General features: G+C 48.7%; 1 protein-coding gene across 1 annotated transcript in view; it reads left to right on the top strand.

Moving 5' to 3' along the window:
* The window catches only part of MTMR9 (myotubularin related protein 9), a 366570-nt gene that overhangs the window by 60337 nt on the left and 286801 nt on the right, over positions 1–19432 (top strand). Inside the window, exon 2 of the mRNA XM_086926182.1 lies at positions 8209–8317. Coding sequence (XP_086782308.1) covers positions 8209–8317 — 109 coding nt within the window. The remainder of the gene's footprint in view (positions 1–8208; positions 8318–19432) is intronic.

The following is a 19432-nucleotide window of genomic DNA, read 5'->3' on the forward strand; positions in this document are numbered from 1 at the left end:
TGCTTTCTGAATAGCAATAACATTTTGGATTCATCCCAGACTGGCTTACCACCGGGACATAGTACTGAGACCGCACTCCTGGCTGTGTGCGAACATCTGCGGTCCATTCTGGATAAGGGTCAAACAGCGGCGCTGATCCTGCTCGACCTCAGCGCCGCGTTTGATACCGTCTCCCATCAGATCCTACTGCGCCGCCTGGAGGAGGCAGGGGTAGTTGGCCGGGCCTTGGACTGGTTTCGCTCCTTTCTTGCAGACAGGGCGTTTCAGGTCACATCGCCCCCCTTTCTTTCTCTGGTCCATCCGAGCAAGCAGGGGGTTCCTCAGGGCTCGGCATTGAGCCCCTGCTTGTTCACGCGCTATTCTCGCCAGAGGCTGGACATAAATGTTGAAGTCGGCCTGACCTTGGTGTCATATGTTGACGACACCCAATTGGTGGTAGCCCTCTCGGATGGCGGGGTCTGTGGCCCTGTGCAGTTCCGAACTGGGCTTGAGGCGATTTCTGAGTGGATGACCAATAACTGCTTACAACTTAATGGTAGTAAATCTGAAGTGTTGTTGGTGGGTAGAAACAAGGACCTTTGGAGCACGCAGTGGTGGCCGTCATCTATGGGTTATGCTCCAACCCCGAAGCCAGTGGTAAAGAATCTGGGGATTTGGCTTGACCACCTTGGGGTTTCAGGATCATACTAAAAAGGTGGCTGGCACCTGTTTTGGTCTCCTACGTGGCCTTAGGCCCATTTTGTTTTTTTTTTATTCTGCCACGCGCCAGTTGATAGTTAAGGCCACTATCTTGTCACGCTTGGACTATGCGAACTCCCTTCTGTTAGAGGCTAATAAGGCAGACGTGCATCGCTTACAGAGAGTCCAGAACCCTGCGGCACGGGTCCTGCTTAGGCTCCCTAGATTCTGCTCCACTTTGGGCACAATCAGGCGACTCCATTGGCTGCCAGTGCTGAAAAGGATCGAATTTAAAGCACCTTGCCTGGCGTTTAAAATTTTCAAATTTTCCGACCCTGAGATTCTATCGAAATTGTTGACCCCTTACATTCCCAACCGCCAGCTTTGTTAGGCGGAGCAGCCGTTGACTGTGGTCCCCCGTGTGAAACGTGCTAGAGGCGGGGGGAGGTCCTTCTGCTTTATGGCCGCGAGGCTATGGGACTTCCTTCCTGCCCAGATCCGCCATTTGGATGATTTGTTCCCCTTCCGTAAAGCCATTAAAACTTTTTTATTCCCTTGTTAATTGTGTCGCTGCCTCTGCTCATTGCCGTAGCGCCGGCACGCCCCTTTGCTGGGGCAGCTGCACGCTTTATAAAATTACCTAATAATAATATTGCCACAGCCCTTGCATTTTCCTGCTTTGAATGTGAAATGCTTTACATGCAAAAGAATAGGCCATTTTTCACAGATCTGTAAATTGAAGGTATGCAAAGGTGAAAGGTGTAAATGCTGTATGTGGCAAAGGTGAAGAAGCAACTAAAGAAGATGAAGTTCCGGTGGTTTGTGTCCAGCATAAACAATGTTGTGTACATAGCCGAGCCCCATAGTCCCCTTAAATGTAAGATGCGAGTCATGAATATTGCTATGAATGTATCACTGAGTCAGTCATGTTCTGCCTACACTATTATTGATAACACACATTTTAGAAAGCTATCTAATTTAGTTCTAGAAAGTGTGGAGGTGAATCCATGGGGTATTGTGTGGTAAATTTGCCTGCGCTTGAATGTTTTACAAGTGACATTGAATTTAAACAACACAGGACCCTAAGTACAATATACGTTCGAGACGGTAAGATTTCATTTGGATGGAAAGATCAGAAAACCTTGTCAGACCCCAACCATCTTGAGCAAGTTCTACTTACCATTAGTAACAAAATTGAGGTGCAAGTAGGGGGTAAAGAATGTGAGATTGTTTCTCTAACAATGTGTAGGCAGGGGTCTCCAACCAGTAGCTCGTGAACTACTGTAGCTCTTGAGCTAACTCGGAGTAGCTCACCTGTGTGCAGGCCAGCTTATTAAATTAGAAAGATTTTGCTTGGTTGAATTAATATACATATAAAGAAATTGAAATTGTATTGCACTAATAATAGTAGCTGTTAATGTGCTTTATTGAACATAAGTAGCTCTCAATACAGAAAAGGTTGGAGACCCCTGCCTGGTGTAGGGTGTTTGCATGGTTTCTGTCACAAAATTGTTGTAAAAGCGGAAATGACCTCTTTTGTGCCCAAGATGAGAAATATGCCATTGGCCATGAGCACAGCACTTGGAGATTAACTGAACTGATTAAATGATTGTGGTGCTATAGAACCAGTCAGCAGAGTGGATGAGTCAGATTGTCCTGGCATCCAAGGCTGAAGGGATAGCTCGCATGCATGTCATTCTTCGAGCCCTTAACCAAGCTATATAGGTGGATCAACACCCTCTAACTAACATAAATGAGTTGTTGAACACTGTGAGTGAAAGGAGAGTGTTCACAGCATTGGACTTATCTAGTGTGTACCATCAAATTACTCCCAGAGTCCCATCATCTCATCATTTATCACTCTGGAAGGAATGTTTATTATCAAGAGAATGCCATTTGGCCTGCCACCGTCTTCTTTCAGAGGTCTACACAAAAATTGCTGGCAAGATAATATATTCTCTATTGCATGTCCCAGGATGAGTGTGATAAGATGTATTGCTGGTTTTGATTAATACAGGGTTGACGATGGGAATTGCAAAGTGTCTGTTTGCCATGAGTGCAGTGGATTACCCAGGGCATACTTTTTCAGGTAATGGTGTTAGGCCAAATTTGAAGTTAGTAAGGCAGTTGAACAGTCATCAAAGAATAAGAAGCAGTTGAGCTGATTTCTGGGCACGGTGGAATATTTAGGTGTTGAAAGCATTGCTCAAGAAGGATGCTTGTGATGAAGCATGTGAGCAAATAAAATATTACATTTCAAATTCTGTAATGCTGCAACCTTTTACTGTGAATGTTTGTACCATCATTGTCTGAGATGTTAGTGCTTATGGAATGGGGCCCATTGTAATGCACGAAAGGGATGGTGTAGAGCAGGTTGTGACCTTTCCTTTGACCACATTCAAGGGTGCTAAGAGTACATACAGTGTGATTGAGAAGGAGGCTTTGGCATGCTGGTGGGCCAAATATTTTAAGATGCATGTTTAGGGCACCACCTCTGATCTTAGAACAGATCGCAAACAGTTAATTGCTGATTTCTCCATGAAGGGTGACGGCAAGGCCATGCCTAGGTTGGCTAAATAGGAATATTATTTGCAGGCATTCTCTTTATCTCTGAAAGATGTCTCTGGCAATAAAAACATAAACGCCGATTGCTTGTTTACCTCTGGCTGAGGACGACGACTTTTATGTTGCGACAGGCGAGCCACAGATGGTGGTTAGGATTGTGAGTGACTGTTGCCAAGAGGCAGTTTGTGAGGATTTGTGGAGGAATGATGTTGATTTGGGTGTGGTGTTGATGGCAATTTAAGATTGTTTCTGCAGTAGGTGACCTAAGATGGACAAGATTGTGTTGTTAAACAGTTGCAGTCCATTTGGGGTAATCTGACTGTAATCAAGGGCATGAACTTTAGTGACAATTTCTTGGTTCCGGAGTCCTTGAGAGAAACGTTGCTATACTTGGTGCATGAGGGATATGGCGTTTTGTCTGCATTGAAGTGAAATGCAATGTGAAACATTTGGTGGCCTGGTATCGACCACGCAATCGAGATGTATGCCAAGAATTGCCGTTCTTGTACAATGAGTGATAAAACCCATAAGTCACAGGTGATACCTTTTGTGTCGAGCACATGTCCCTGGAGAACATGGCAAATAGCAGGTCTAGACATCTGTGCACTTTTCATAGACAGTTGTGAGTGGCAGGTATCCCTTAGAACTACCGAACTGCTTCTTGAAGTGCCATTGGTCATGTTTATGAGTATGATTAATTAGGAGAATGTTAAAGAATTTCGTACTAGTGTTTTTGTGAGAGATGGTTGCCTATTAGAAGTAGTGATGAATAATGGTCTTCAGTTCGTTTTGTGTGGGTTGGAGAGATTTTTGTTCATAAATTGCACCAGGTGCCATTGAACCACAGTTTATCACTGGGTGGTTGAACGATTTAGCTTGGTGAAAGGGTTCAATTTATTATGACAAGTGAGTTGAATTGGAGGGGGTAAATCAGCAAAATGTTGTGGAGTTATAGGACAGCATCTCACAGGGTCACCTTTTTTTATGTTAAGAGGAAGAACCCCCATTTCAAAACCATATCCCATATGGATGCTTATAGAGGGTATGGCTAACTTCAATTTTTCTGAAAGTAAAAGAAACTGTGCCAATTCACCAAGAAAAATATTGTGTTTGGCATAAAGCTAAGGCTGGATGTTAACCGTGTAAATTTAAAACCGTTGACTGGGTGAGCGCTAAGTTGGGCAGGGTCATTATAAAGGAGGAATTCAAGTCGCCACAATATATGTCTGTCATCAGAATAAGGGGAATAGTGTGGATTTGGTGGGTGTTGATGCTTATAATACTTAAAATCAATCAATCACTCAATCACGGCATTTGTAAAGCGCACTACTCACCCGGGAGGGTCTCAAGGCGCTGGGGAAGAGGGTATGTCACTGCTCGAACAGTCAGGTCTTGAGCTGCTTCCTGAAGGAGAGATGGTCTTGGGTTCGCCGAAGGTGGGTGGGGAGGGAATTCCAGGTCTTGGCTGCCAGGTAGGAGAAGGATCTTCCTCCGGCGGTGGCTCTGCGGATGCGTGGTACGGTGGCGAGGGCGTGGCTGGTCGATCGTAGCTGGCGGGTGGAAGTGTAGAAGGTCATGCGGTCGTTGAGCTACTTGGGGCCCAGGTCGTAGAGAGCCTTGTGTGCGTGGGTGAGGAGTCTGAACGTGATTCTCTTGTTGACGGGGAGCCAGTGCAGGTCTCTCAGGTGCCCGGTGATGTGGCTGTGTCGGGGGATGTCCAGGATGAGTCGTGCGGAGGCGTTCTGGATGCGTTGGAGTCTTTTTTGAAGTTTGGCTGTGGTTCCGGCGTAGAGGGTGTTCCCGTAGTCTAGTCGGCTGGTGACGAGTGCCTAGGTCACGGTCTTCCTGGTTTCAGTGGGAATCCATCTGAAGATCTTGCGGAGCAAGCGCAGGGTGTTGAAACACGAGATGAGACGGCATTGACTTGTCTGGTCATCGACAGGGAGGAGTCCAGGATGAAGCCCAGGTTGCGTGTGTGGCCCGTTGGCTTGGGAGCTGTGCCCAGGGCCGGGGGCCAACAGGAGTCGTCCCAGACGGAGGGTGATGATCCCAGGATGAGGACTTCCGTCTTGTCTGAGTTTAGTTTAAGGCGGCTGTTCTTCATCCAGTCGGCGACATCTTTCATCCCTTCGTGTAGGCTGCTGTGGCGGTGGTGGGGTCCTTGGTGAGGGAGAGGATCAGCTGGGTGTCGTCTGCGTAGGAGATGATGTTGAGGTTGTGTTGGCGTGCAATGGCTGCGAGGGGGCTCATGTAGATGTTGAAGAGGGTTGGGCTGAGTGAAGATCCTTGTGGTACGCCGCAGATGACTTCGGTGGCCTTGGATCTGAACGGGGGGAGGCGGACTCTCTGGGTTCTTCCGGCGAGGAACGAGATGATCCACTCCAGTGCTTTCTCTCAGATTCCGATGTTGCTGAGGCGCTTCACTAGGGTGCGGTGGCAGACAGTGTCGAATGCCGCAGAGAGGTCCAGGAGGATGAGGGACGCCGTTTCCCCGTTGTCGATCAGGGTTCTGATGTCGTCGGTGGCTGCGATTAGGGCGGTCTCGGTGCTGTGGTTGGACCAAAAACCGGACTGCGAGGGGTCGAGGGATCCGTTCGTCTCGAGGAAGGCGGCAAGCTGTCTGTTGACGGTCTTCTCGATGACTTTGGCCGGAAAAGGGAGGAGCGAGATGGGCCGGTAGTTCTTGAGGTCGGTGGGGTCCGCCGTTGGTTTCTTCAGGAGGGCTGTAAGCTCGGCGTTCTTCCAGCTCTCCGGGAAGGTGGCGGTGTGGAAGGAGGAGTTGATGATGTCCCGGAGATGGGGTGCGATGATGGCGTCGGCTTTGTTGAAGACGTGGTGTGGGCAGGGATCAGTTGGAGATCCGGAGTGGATGGAGTTCATCGTGTGGGTGGTGTCTTCGGTGCTGATCGGGGTCTAGTTGCAGAAGGTGGTGGTGGCGGGCGTTGGTTCGGTGGTGGGGTGCGTAGTCTGTGCGTCGAAGCTGTAGTGTATGTTGGCAATCTAGCGGTGGAAGAACGAGGCGAGTGAGTTGCAGAGGTCTTGCGAGGGAGTGATGCCGTTGTTTCCGGCGCTGGGGTTTGAGAACTCTATGACAATGTTGAAGAGTTCCTTGCTGTCGTTGATGTCCAGGCGTTCTTTGAGTGCCGACTTCTTGGTGGCGCGGATCAGCTGGTGGTGTTTGCGGGTGGCGTGCTTGAGGGCAGTCCTGTTGAGCCGCCAGGCTTTCTCGAGGAAGCGGCAGTACTTCTTGGATTCCTTGAGTTCGTCGGTGAACCAGGGTGTTTTCTTGCTGCCGGGTCTGCTGGGAGGTTTCTATAGTGGTGCGAGGTCATCGGCGCAGGCGGTCAGCCACTTGGTGAGGTTGCTGGCTGCTTCGTTGGGGTCCGTTGTGCTGGTGGGCGTGCTCTGGCTGAGGGAGGCGGTGAGCTGCTCAGAGGTAATCTTGCTCCAGCGGGGAACCTGTTGCGGGTGGTGGTGGGTCGTATTTCTTCTGAAGCTGAAGTGAGCACAGCTGTGATCGGTCCAGTGGAGTCCGGTGGAGTGGCTGAAGGAGATGTGTTTGCTGGATGAGAAGACTGGGTCAAGCGTGTGGCCGGCGTAGTGGGTGGGGGTGTTCACCAGTTGCTTGAGTCCGAGGTTGGCGAGGTTGTCCAGCAGGGCGTTGGTGTTTCTGTCATTGTTGTTCTCCAGGTGGAAGTTGAGGTCTCCTAGGAGTATGTAGTCGGCGGAGGGAAGGGCGTGCGGGCTGATGAAGTCTGCGATGTCTTCGCTGAATTGTGTGCGTGGTCCCGGGGGTCTGTAGATGATGGTGCCTCGGAGGGTGGTCTTGGGGTCGGTGTGTATCTGGAAGTGCAGGTGTTCGGCGGCGAAGGTTTCGTCGGAGTCAGTCGAGATGCGGATGGTGTTCTTGTGAATGATGGCGATGCCTCCTCCAGTCTGGTTGATGCGGTCCTTCTGGGTGATCTTGTATCCGTCCGGGATGGCAATGGTGATGTCGGGCGCTGAGGAGGCATTCATCCAGGTCTCAGTGAGGAAGGCGATGTCCGGTTCTGTCGCGTTCAGCAGGTCCCAGAGTTCCACAGCGTGCCTGTGGACGGAGCGGGTGTTGAGCAGGATGCACTTCAGGTGGTTGCTGCTGGTGCTCGAATTGGCGGGGGTGGTGCACGTCCGGAGACAGGTGAATCGGCAGGCTTGGCAGGCGAAGGGTCCGTGGGTGCATCTCGGGGTGGCTCGGTAGCAGGCAGGCTTCCGGCCGACGTTGAATGCGTTGAGGGTGGCGGCGTCGTAGGTCCGTCGGGTAGACTTGCATCGGCGAGGGCCAGTCCTCGCGCTGGGCGCGGTCCAGGCGCGGATGGGCGCAGACGGGCTTGCCTTTGGTGCGCCTTCGGCGCACAATCGGCGTGCCCGATGCGCGTGACCGCTGCGCGTGCATGGGGGCGTCATAAGAAGGGAGCCGGGAGGGAGGGTCCGCTGGGTGGCGGGAGTGGAGGGCCAAATCGGCTGGCGGGGGGCGGGGCCACAGGGAGGCAGCGGCGGGAAAGACGAGTGCGGGCGGCTCAGCGGCGGCTGGGTCGTCTGCAGCGGCAAAAACAAACTGCAGGTAGGAGCAGGAGGAGCGTGGGGGCGACCCGGCCAAGTCAAGGCACAGTGGTCGCTATTGAGAGTTGAATGTGTAAGGACAAATAGCTGTATCTTAGGCAGTGCATCGTCAATTTTTGTACTTTCTTGTGTTGGTACTTCGTATTGTTTTAAAAAAATTGTTCTTGTTGTTTTAATGATCTATTGGGAAAGGGGGATGTTTTGTGGGTTGTACCCAACATACCTGGGGGTGGAATGGTTTGGCGGTAGGGTTGAGGGTGGAAGTTGTGGTGGACTGGGCAAGATGATAGGTGTGATTTCTGCTTTTGCAATAAACCTGTTCATAGAAGTGTTCAGTTTTAATAGTAAACACCTCTTTCTTTGCAGATTTGTTGGCTCACTGGGCAGTATAATTGTAAAATGCAAAGACCTACGCATCATCCAACTGGACATACCTGGGATGGAGGAGTGCTTGAACATTGCAAGCTCCATTGAGGTAAGTGCATGCAAGTTCTTCTAAAATCGGTGTTGCCTGCGGAATGTTAAGTGAATATTGAGATACCACAAAGGGGATTCAACAACTGTTATTGATTATAGCTTTTGAAATCCTATTGGTCTGACTGAAAAAGGTCTCCGAATGGAGGAGTGGTGCATGCTTATCTCATTAAAGAAACTGTACACCTGTGGCATTTACATTTGCCTTAATGTTGTAATTATTATGTTACTCATTTCTGTTAAGTTGAATTTGTTGTCTGTGTATGATCTCCTCGCACTAAAGTAAGGATTCAATTTAAATGGGATGTGAGCGCTATGTATTGTGGCAATAAAAAAGCCTTGACTTCATTCCTTAAGTAGTTAGAGTTGCGAAGGTCTGACTTACCATCCATGGTTGTGCCCTGGTATTTTACTACAAGGTACAAGAAGATCATGGGTTAGGATCTCAGGGTTAGTCACTTGGTCAAGCAGGTGTGGTGATTTATACTTTACACATTTGACTAGTGCAGCCAGTGTTGGGCTTTTGGTACACAGGAGATATGGTATGATTTTTAAAGATTTCTCAGTAGTTGAGGGACTGAGTCTGTATGCTTTCCAGGCATTGCATCTTCTAGACAATAAACCAAGATATGTTGTTAGCCAAGTACAATTGCGAGAAAACCAGGAATGTGTTGCCATGGTCCTAAAGGTTTTTACAGCGATCGCATACATAGGAGCAATTAACATTGGATAATTGGCAGCAACCTCTCTTTTGATTGATTAGAATTTCAGTTGGTTATGTGACATCCATAGGCTGATGAATTTTAGACATGATGTAAATTCTTCATTAGTTGTGATTGATTGACCAACTTTATATTAGCAGGTGAATCCGAAGGAGCCAATTGCTGGCAGTAGTTTGATTGACAGTGGTGGCCCGGACACATGTTGAAGAGCAATTGGTGCAATGTAAAGACCATGGAGATACCTGTAGTCATTTGTCGGCTCTGGTAGTGAGTAAGTGGTAAACTGGCACCTTAGACAGGAACTATGTGGTTGCTCTAGTGTACCCCGATCAAATGAAACCGGTGACTGAGGATTGCATGGCTTATAGATCTACAAACAACCTTATCTGTTCCATGCATCTTACACACTCTGACTTATGGCATCTAAGTTTGAGAACTCCACCATGGATCATGAACATTTTCTGTAAGCACATAGAAACCACCTGGCATTTCCAGCAGTTATGTTCCCAGATTCCACTTTCCTCCACACCTTACTCCTTCTTAGGACCTCAGTAGTGAATTTTGAACTTGATAAAGTGAATGGTAAATTGTTCTATAAGTTCAGAAGTTCTATTCTCTGTATTTCCTTAAGAGGTTGATTGAGCTCGACTTGGAACCGTAGTGTACAGGTTGTGATAGGGTCTGAGTGATATGCTAAAGGAGAAGGATATGTGCCCCCCCCCAAAAAAAAATTCCCCACCACCAATCTGAGCACTTCTTGATTTTCAATTGAGAGTTCAAATGATGGCTCTACCTATTAGGACATTATTGTGTTCACAGTGCACCAACGTAAATGTGTAATCATGTATTTCATGATCCGTTAGCTGTCAAGAATTGATGAATCCTTATCAGTAATAGCACATAATAATGCTCATATTTGACTGCATCGTAGCTTGTAATCGTATATCTAGGCTACTCTGGGTCACCTTGGCATAACTTCAGATAATGCAGCCCCATCCACATTGCAACAGTAGCCGGTCATGCTGATTTAAGTGAATTTGTTTGACATCATCAGCTGATCGGTCGTTGTGTAATGTGCCTAAATCATGTCCTCAGTGGCCTACTCAACACCTTGTACTACAGGGCAGCCTAGCATTCTTCACATCCACCAGGGCCAGACATATTGGAATCCTGACCACTATCTGGATCTGATCCTCCTTTAAAGAGGCTAATTTTAAAGCCGCTCTCGTATAAAGTTCTGCAAATGATGGAGTAGCAGCTGGTGATCAACAGGTGGAAACTACCCATTGTCAAAATATCTTAGGCGTTCTCCAGAGTACCTAACCACGCCAAGTGCAACATTGGAAGTTCCTAGAGAGACAACAGGCTGAAGACTGAGAATTATAAAGAGGATGCCAGAAAATAACCGAGATATGATGCATGAGTCTTACAAGTCTACATTTCTTCAATTCTCCCTGAACCTCTAAAGAAAGAACAAAAAATGTTTCATACTTAACAAGTCCCTTTTCACAACTGCTTGCCTTTTCCTTTTCATCTACTGCATTACTTACCTCAGCAAATGCTAATGTTTCATTCAATATGTAGTATTTAGACTGTGTCCAACAATCCTTATCCACTTTTAGCGCTCCATTACTAGTCTCTCTCACTCATTTGTCTCCCTTCAGTGCCACTGAATTAATATGAAAAAGGCACAGTCCCAACTGTCTACAAGCTCTCATCAGAAGCATTCTGCGGTAAATAGTCAACATTCTAAACTTCCACACTGGTGCAACACACATAAGGGTGGAAAGGAGGAGGACAAGGGAGGTGGAAGATGCCAAACTAAAGGAAAGGACAACTCCAGCCTTTAATTTATGAACTCTGTTGCCAAACTTTCACCTGCTCGGTCCTGTTTTCAGGCAGTTCTCTTCCTTCAACATTGGACCTGCAAACTCTCTATCACCTTTTACATGTTATTGACATCACCACGCTAAAACAGTAGTCACAACATATATACAATCAAATGCCTCCCTGCTTCTTAGTAGTGAGTGTTGAAAAAGGAATAACTGTGAAAAGGAAAATGTACTTGATGAACAGGAGTGCTTGCTAGCATTAATCGACTCTACCTTACTTCTTTTTGACACCCAGTGCCACAACCACAGTCATTCTCACGCTGTCCTCCTCTCCAGTTCACCCTCTGAGCCCGCTACGTTTTACAATAAGCCAGTGCCTTTTGAACCCATCTTTCCTGCTGTGGCTCTACAGATATTTAATACGCCCTACAATCCCTGTTATTTTTAATCCGTCTGTTCTTTGTAAAAAATATCACAACTCTGATCAATTGACTGTTTTAAAATGACCATGGTAATGCACGCTCTTGAGAAATTCTCTGCTTATCTTTACATGCCATACAGTTAAAGCCTGTTAACTTCTCCCATTCTTCAATATGTGACTGATCGGACTTCAAAAGATTTACTCGGTATCTCGCCTTCAATTCACTTTAATACGATTTATGTCGAATTTTGCAGCGTGAATCTTTCTGGATTCACTATGCTGTGCATTATTCCGCAATCTGGTGGTTGGGTCCAGAATCGTAGTCTTTTCTCTCTTCTTTTTTTCTTTTTTTTGTAGCCCAGGTGGGGGGACGACGTCCCACCATTTGGTGTACCTTCCGTGACGTCGGCACGCTTCCTGCGGAAGCTCCCACCCTTGGGCGCCATCTTCAGATTCTTTTTTCCACCGTTGGGTCTGGATCGTCACGTGAAGCTCCAGAAGTTTTGGAGGAGAAAAGGAGAAAATACACCAACATTTCGACAGAAAAGACCTGAAAAGATTGGGAGAAAAAGTCCATCAGAGCGGAGATGACGAAGAAGGGGAAGAACCTCGAGATCTTCAATGTCCTTCGGAGAATGCGCACACAGGGGGCCCCCTGAGCGCTGGGATGTACAAGACACCCTTTAAATTCTGCAGAAACTACCACCACAAGTTCGCAGAAGGACCAGCACCCGGTCTGCAACCTCTGCCTGCCAATCGACCACGAGAGCAAAGACTGCAACGCCTGCTCCGTATTCAAGCCGAAGACACTCCGGGTTCGAGAGAAGCAGAGGATAGCTCACTATACGATGCAGGGCAAAGGCCAGGCCGGCGCTTTACGAACTGGGCCTCTCCACTGACGACTAGGACAACATCGCGAAGGTCCAGATGACTTCACGGTCGCAGAGACCGATAAGAAAACGTCTGACAAGGTAGGAGAGTCTACGACCCCAAAAACCTCGACAGAGCCTCGAAAGCCTGAGGCAGACTCTCGGAAGTCAGAGTTCAGAGCCTCGAAGGGAGCACCGGCGCCGAAAACTTCGACGACCGAAGCTGCATCCTCCGAAAAAGAGCCCAGTGGATCCTTCGAGAAGGACTCCCGGGCACCAAAGACCGGCGAAAAGCCAAGGTCGTCGAAGCAAGACCCCGAAAAAGGGACTTCGACTTCGAAGGAGAAGGAGCCGAAAAAAGCTTCGACGTCGAGGACGCTGTCTAAGAGAGCAGCCGAAACGCTCGACGACTAGCAGTCCGCACAGCTGGAAAGGAAGAAAAGAAGGCTCCAGGCCGAGATGGAGAACATCCTTCAGAGGAAGAAGGACTACAAGGAAAATATGAAAAGTTTCAGGATCCCCTCGAAGCCAGCGACAGCCGTCGCTGAGGTGCAGGAGCACGAGGAGTTCGACGTCGAAGAGCCGCCGAAAACTCCGGAACCCTCGGAACACGAAGAGGAAGAGGACCTCTATTACACAGAGGGTGAATACGGGGAGCAGCAGTCAAGCTACGACTCAGGATCCTCGATGGCCCAAGACCTGGAATGGCAGGACATCGAGGCCGAAAAACCGGAGGAGGTTGTGGAGACATACCCCTCGAGGCCTTCGCCGCCGGATGACATTATATATATATTGGACATTTATTAAGCGCCTGGTTACGCCACTGGCGTGTCCCCGCGCTATGACAAGTGGAGTGACTGTCCCCCCTCCTCCCAACCAAGCGATCTACTGAAAAGGTGCGTTTTAAGCTTTTTTCTAAACTGGATTTCGGAGTGTTCAAGCCGAAGTTCCAGCGGAAGATTATTCCAGCACTTGGGAGCAAGGTATCTGAGGGATCTGCCTCCCATACGAGCTTTAAATATTCTTGGAGCTTTTAACAGCCCGGTCTGCGAGGACCGAAGACTGCGTGCAGGCTCGTAATGGGCTACTAGGCTCTGGAGCGGAAGAGGTGCTTTGCCATTCAAGATACGATGGCAGGTGGCAAGGGCCTTAAACTCCACTCTCCTCTCGATGGGGAGCCAATGGAGCGCCCGCAAGGCTGGTTTGGCGGATGACCTCCTAGGGAGTCTGAGGACCAGCCGCGCTGCCGCGTTTTGAAGAACCTGCAGGCGGCCGATGACCCTGCCTGTGGCCCCCAGATAGAGCAGGTTCCCATAATCAAGTCGGGAAGTGACCAAGGCATGCACCAGTGTCTGACGAGCAGAAATGGGAAGCAGATCTAATACTTTCCTGAGAGCTCTCAGAACACTGAAGCAAACCCCCGCCACCCGACCGACATGTGGGCCAAAGGTGAGGTCCTTATCCAGCCACACGCCCAGGTTCCTGGCCTCACGGCAGGGAGCGGGGACTTCCCCCAGACAGGGTGGCCACCACGCAGACGACCACGCCGACGGTGCACCCCCCACCACGAGCACCTCGGTCTTGCTCCCGTTCAGCTTTAAACAGTTGGCAGACATCCAGGCAGCAAGGTCTTTCATGCAGTTCCTGAAGATGTCCGCCGCAAGACCGGGCGCGCGCGATAGGGAAATGGCCAACTGCGTGTCATCGGCGTAGGACACCAGGCGGAGACCATATCCCTCCACGATAGCCGCCAGGGGGGAGACGTAGATGTTGAATAGAGTTGGGCTCAGGGACGAACCCTGAGGTACGCCCTGGCCCAGCTCAATCTCCCTGGAATAGCACTCACCCAACCTGACTTGAAAGCACCTCTCAGAGAGGAAGGACTTGATCCAACCAAGCGCAGCTCCTGTCACCCCTCCTCCATTCAGACACTGTAGCAAGGTGGAGTGTGCTACAGTGTCGAATGCTGCGCTTAAGTCAAGAAGGATCAGTGCCATCGTCTGGCCCTCGTCTACTCCCTGTCTGAGTGCTTCTACCGCCACGAGGAGAGCAGACTCGGGGCATACAATGAGGTCATCAGGAAGGCAGCAGCAGCTTATGGGGTTAAGCTGGAAGAGGAGAAGCCTAAAGCAGACTTCCTGCTAGAAACATTGCTCCCCACGCAGACAAGAAGCCAGTTCTTGCCCATGCTGAAAAGTATCACGGACCAGGGGAAGGAAGCGTTCAAAGACCCGGCTACATGCAGATCAGTCACGCCGAGGACAGAGAAGAAATACAAATTCTCCTCCCAGGACCCTCCTTACATCAAGGGGTCTGTCACAGCAGATTCAATAATCGCTGCAACGGCCAGAAGAAGGGCCAACGTCCCAACAACATCTGGGCCACCACCTGACAAGGAAAGCAGGAGGATGGACCTGACGGGCAGAAAAATTGAGGGAACGCCGCAATGCACTGGTGGATGGCTAACTCCAACGCCCTCCTGAACAGGCACCAATACCAGCATTGGGATGAGATCGGCCAATTGCTCAAGCACCTCCCAGAGCAATACCTTCAGTGGGCATCACACCTTGTGGAAGAGGGGAAAAGCATTGCTAACTCGTGCCTGAAGACAGCCTTGGATGGGGCTGAAACAGACTGATGGCTATAGGCATCACAGAGAGAAGGCAAGCCTGGCTCAGGATCTCAGGCTTCAAAACTGAGGTTCAGAACAACATCATGAACACCCCTTTCAATGGAGAAACACTGTTCGGAGCCCCAGTTGATGAGAAACTCACCCAACTGAAGAAAGACAACGAGACGGTAAGGTCCATGGGGGCCCTGCAATTCAGGGGGATGAGAAGAGGCACTCCTACGCGGAGGCCGAACGGAAGGGTTGGAAACCAGCAAGGACAATCCCACCAGGCGTTCCACCAGGGTCAACAGAGTGACAACCAAGGTCACCAGGGCCAGCAGAAGCAAAACTGGAACTATCAGAACAGGGACCAGTCCTTTAGAGGAAGAGGAAACAGACGGGGCCAGAGAAGGAGAGGCGGTGAACATACCCCCTCTAAGTGACTTCACACGGAAAAACGTGCTCACCCACTCAAATCCTCCGAGGGAGGAGCACGGGAAAACAAAGAGGAGAGGGCTACACGGACAAGACACAGAAGAACAAGTAACACCAGTAGGAGGCAGGCTGAGATTCTTTCTCCAGGAGTGGAGAAAAATAACCACAGACCAGTGGATACTCAACATCATACAGTTCGGATACTGCATAGAGTTGGAAAAGAGACCACCAAACAGAAAGCCAAAGAAAAGAGAGCACTCAGGAAGAGAGCTGCAATTGCTCCAAGAGGAAGCTCAAGAACTCCTCCTCAAAGAGGCCATCGAACCCGTCCAATTCAAAGAACGGAACAGGGGAGTGTACTCAAACTACTTCCTGGTGCCAAAAGTGGACGAAAGCCTAAGACCCATCCTGGATCTCCGGTTCCTAAACAAATATGTAAAGACTCAAAAATTCAAGATGACATCCCTACAAGAGGTCATCCCACAGATAAAGGTCAGGGACTTCTTGTTTACCGTAGACCTCAAAGATGCGTACCTGCACATCCCCATTAACAGGCAGTACAACCACATGCTAAGATTCACAGTAAACCAGGATCACTACCAATTCACAACCCTGGCATTTGGTCTAAAGTCCGCACCAAGGTTATTCACCAAATGCCTCGCAGCAGTGGCCGCACATCTGCGAAGAGAGGGAATACACGTGTACCCCTACCTCGACGACTGGCTCATAAAGGCAAGCTCTTACAGGACATGCAAGGATCATGCAGAGCAGGTCACAAGAACGCTAACAAGCCTGGGATTCTCCATACACTGGGGAAAATGCTCGATGGAACTGGAGCAAGTGAAGATCTTCCTGGGAGCTCAAATCAACACCGTCCAATGCAGGATGTTACCCAGCGAAAAGAGGACACTCAGCCTACTGAGGGAGAAACGTCACTACCAGAAGGGGCGAGCTCTGACAGTGAGGACAGTGAGCAAGATCTTGGGAATGATGGCGTCATGCATACACCTGGTCCCCAATGTACGCCTACAGTTGAGACCACTCCAAGAGTGGCTGCAACAGCAATGGTCACAAGCTACAGGATGTTGGGAGGATCTAGTGGTTGTAACGCACAAGGTGCATGAAGAAATGAAGTGGTGGACCGTAGAGAGGATAGCAATAGGGAAGCCTCTAACGCCACCAGACCCACGGTGACCATCACCACAGACTCATTCCAGAAGGGATGGGGCACACACATGAACAGGCTCAGAGTGAGGGGGTCTGTGGAGCCCAGCGGATGCGGTCAGACACATCAATTACCTGGAGCTGAAAACATTGTTGCTTGATCTCAAGGCCTTTCAGAAACAACTGTACAACCAGAAGGTGCTGATACAAACAGACTGTAGAAGCAAAATGTCCAGGAAGGAATCATTACACTCTAATTTCAGTGTTATATGTGTCACAGAAGCGAACACTTAGTTGTAGTAACCTTAGGGATTCACTAACAATACTCCAATTCTATCAAAAATATGCATTATTTTCTTTTTCTTTTTTCAGTGCATGAGTAGCTTTTTTGGAGATGAAGGTCTGGCAACAAAAATACTACCAAAATAATCACAAAAGGTATTGTGGTAGTTCAAGGATCGCCTTTCGCATATAGTGTGGACCAACACTAGAACCACATTCAAGTGACTTAACACAAAGAAATACACAAACTAGATTCAAGTGCATTTGCAATTGTTTAGCAAAAAAGGCGTTGTGCGTCGACGTTTCGGTCCTCGTTGGTCAAACCGATCCTTCGGACCATCTTCAGGACAGAATAGTTGCACAGGGATATCTAATACAAACATAATAACAGAGCATAAAACATACCCTAAGGTACAAGGAGAATTAGACAACCAAATGTGCATGACCAATATCATTCCAAGGGATAGATTAATCTGGAATCCGAATTCCAAAAACCAGAGTCGGAGACCAAAAGACCCTCACCGAGTGAATACATCATTAGTCAATTCACCAATAGCGTGCTGTAGCCAAATACCTTGTTCCAAGAGTGTGTCAAAGTAAATTACGCACATGTCCCTTTAATTGGACCAACTAATAATCTAGTGCAAAAGATAATATGACAATAATCCGCCCAAGGCTCTAAGTAGTTAAAACGTACACGCCTAGTCCTTATTGAAGTGCTACTCACGTTCAGAGCACGCCAGACTGGTCGCTATAAATGACAACACAATGACAACAGAAAAAACCTAGTAGGCACGCTGTGCCTTCAGACAAAACACAATTAACGAAACTCCCGAAGTGAAGTTTGTAACTTACATATCCGTGTGGTGGTGCTGTGGTGGTGCTGAGTGGTGCTGTGGTGGTGCTGAGTGATGCTGTGGTGGTGGTGCTGAGTGATGCTGTGGTGGTGCTGCTGAGTGATGCTGTGGTGGTGCTGCTGAGTGATGCTGTGGTGGTGCTGAGTGATGCTGCTGAGTGATGCTGTGGTGGTGCTGAGTGATGCTGTGGTGGTGCTGAGTGATGCTGTGGTGGTGGTGCTGAGTGATGCTGTGGTGGTGGTGCTGAGTGATGCTGTGGTGGTGCTGCTAAGTGATGCTGTGGTGGTGGTGCTGCTGAGTGATGCTGTGGGGGTGGTGCTGAGTGATGCTGTGGTGGTGCTGAGTGATGCTGTGGTGGTGCTGAGTGATGCTGTGCTGGTGCTGAGTGATGCTGTGGTGGTGCTGAGTGATGCTGTGGGGGTGCTGAGTGATGCTGTGGTGGTGCTGAGTGATGCTGTGGTGGTGCTGAGTGATGCTGTGGTGGTGCTGAGTGATGCTGTGGTGGTGCTGAGTGATGCTGTGGTGGTGCTGAGTGGTAATGTGGTGGTGCTGAGTGATAAGGTGGTGGTGCTGAGTGATAATGTGGTGGTGCTGAGTGATAATGTGGTGGTGCTGAGTGATGCTGGGGTAGCGCCGAGTGATGATGTGGTAATGCAGAGGGCAGAAAGGCACAAACAAGAAAACACACTAAGATTACTTGAAAGGAATGTGGTGAAATCGAAGACTGAATTTTTTCTAAAATAAGCCGTCGGAGAAACTTAATAAATAAATCTGTCAAAGCACGCTGCAAATGTGTGCATTCGTTGTGGGAGAAAGTCTACAAAATATATTTTGTGACGTTTTGAATCATTTACGGTCACATTACTAAAAAGTAGTTATTACACACTAAAACCTAATAGATAACATAGCTCTTAAAAATGTTGACAATGCGTGCTAAGAAAAGAACATTATTTGGGATTAATTGTTGCAGAAAGTGAAGGACACTTTAAAACCTTGTCTCGTTTTGGTTTTCCCTTTAAAGCAAAAGAATCTCTCGGCATTGCTGTGGGGGGTGGGGAGGGGAGCAGCAGCCTTTGATGTGGTGTGCGAGGCGGATGGGGGTGGGGGGCGGCGGAGCAGGGGAGTGAGTGAGTGGGAGGGACGGAAATGAAGCCCTCGGTACCTGACAGAGTGAATACGGTGGGAGATATCTAACATGCCATGCATACGTCGTGCATTTTTTGTATTTTTCACGTGTCACATAAATGCTACATGTGTGTCATGTCGTTTCTGGGTTTGGAGCCAACACAGGATATGGAAGTCATTATAAATTGGAAAAAGATGGAATACTATAACACGAATGTTCAGACGTGTCCACGGGTGAATGCGCAACTCAGAAAAGAGCTGTCTGTTGGTCTTGCTCTCGAATAATGGGCATTTCAAAAGTTGAATCCTTAAACAGGTTTGCAAACAATTGGGAATAATCATCCACCTCTTCAAATTCTCAGACATTGTGGATTCGAATATTATTTCATCTGGATCTGTCGCTGGGTCAGCACATTTGTCCCATAGCAGGATAATTTCATTTTTCATTTAAGCACCTTTTCAAGTTCCTGGCTTATCGCTTTAATGCTGTCCTTGTTGGTGCCTACTCTGTCGCCCGGTTCATGGATGTCATTGGTGACATCGGATGGGCCAGAGGTCGGAGCTTATCAGGTGAACAGGATTTAGTCACCTACAGGAAGTAGTCGTGCTAATGCGCGTGGCTGTCATAGCCCAGTATGCAAAGCAAAGCCGGCTGGGGCATGATGCTGCCTCAACCAAGGGATAAAATAATCGTGTGCACTAAATTGACGACGTCATCCACTACAGGAACATGTATTGGGTGCTACAGAGAGGGAAGTTCTGGCTTTCGTGCACTAGTGATCGAGACCTATTGCAGGG

The sequence above is a fragment of the Lissotriton vulgaris genome, chromosome 6 (genome assembly GCF_964263255.1).
Source record: "Lissotriton vulgaris chromosome 6, aLisVul1.2, whole genome shotgun sequence".
NCBI lineage: Eukaryota > Metazoa > Chordata > Amphibia > Caudata > Salamandridae > Lissotriton > Lissotriton vulgaris.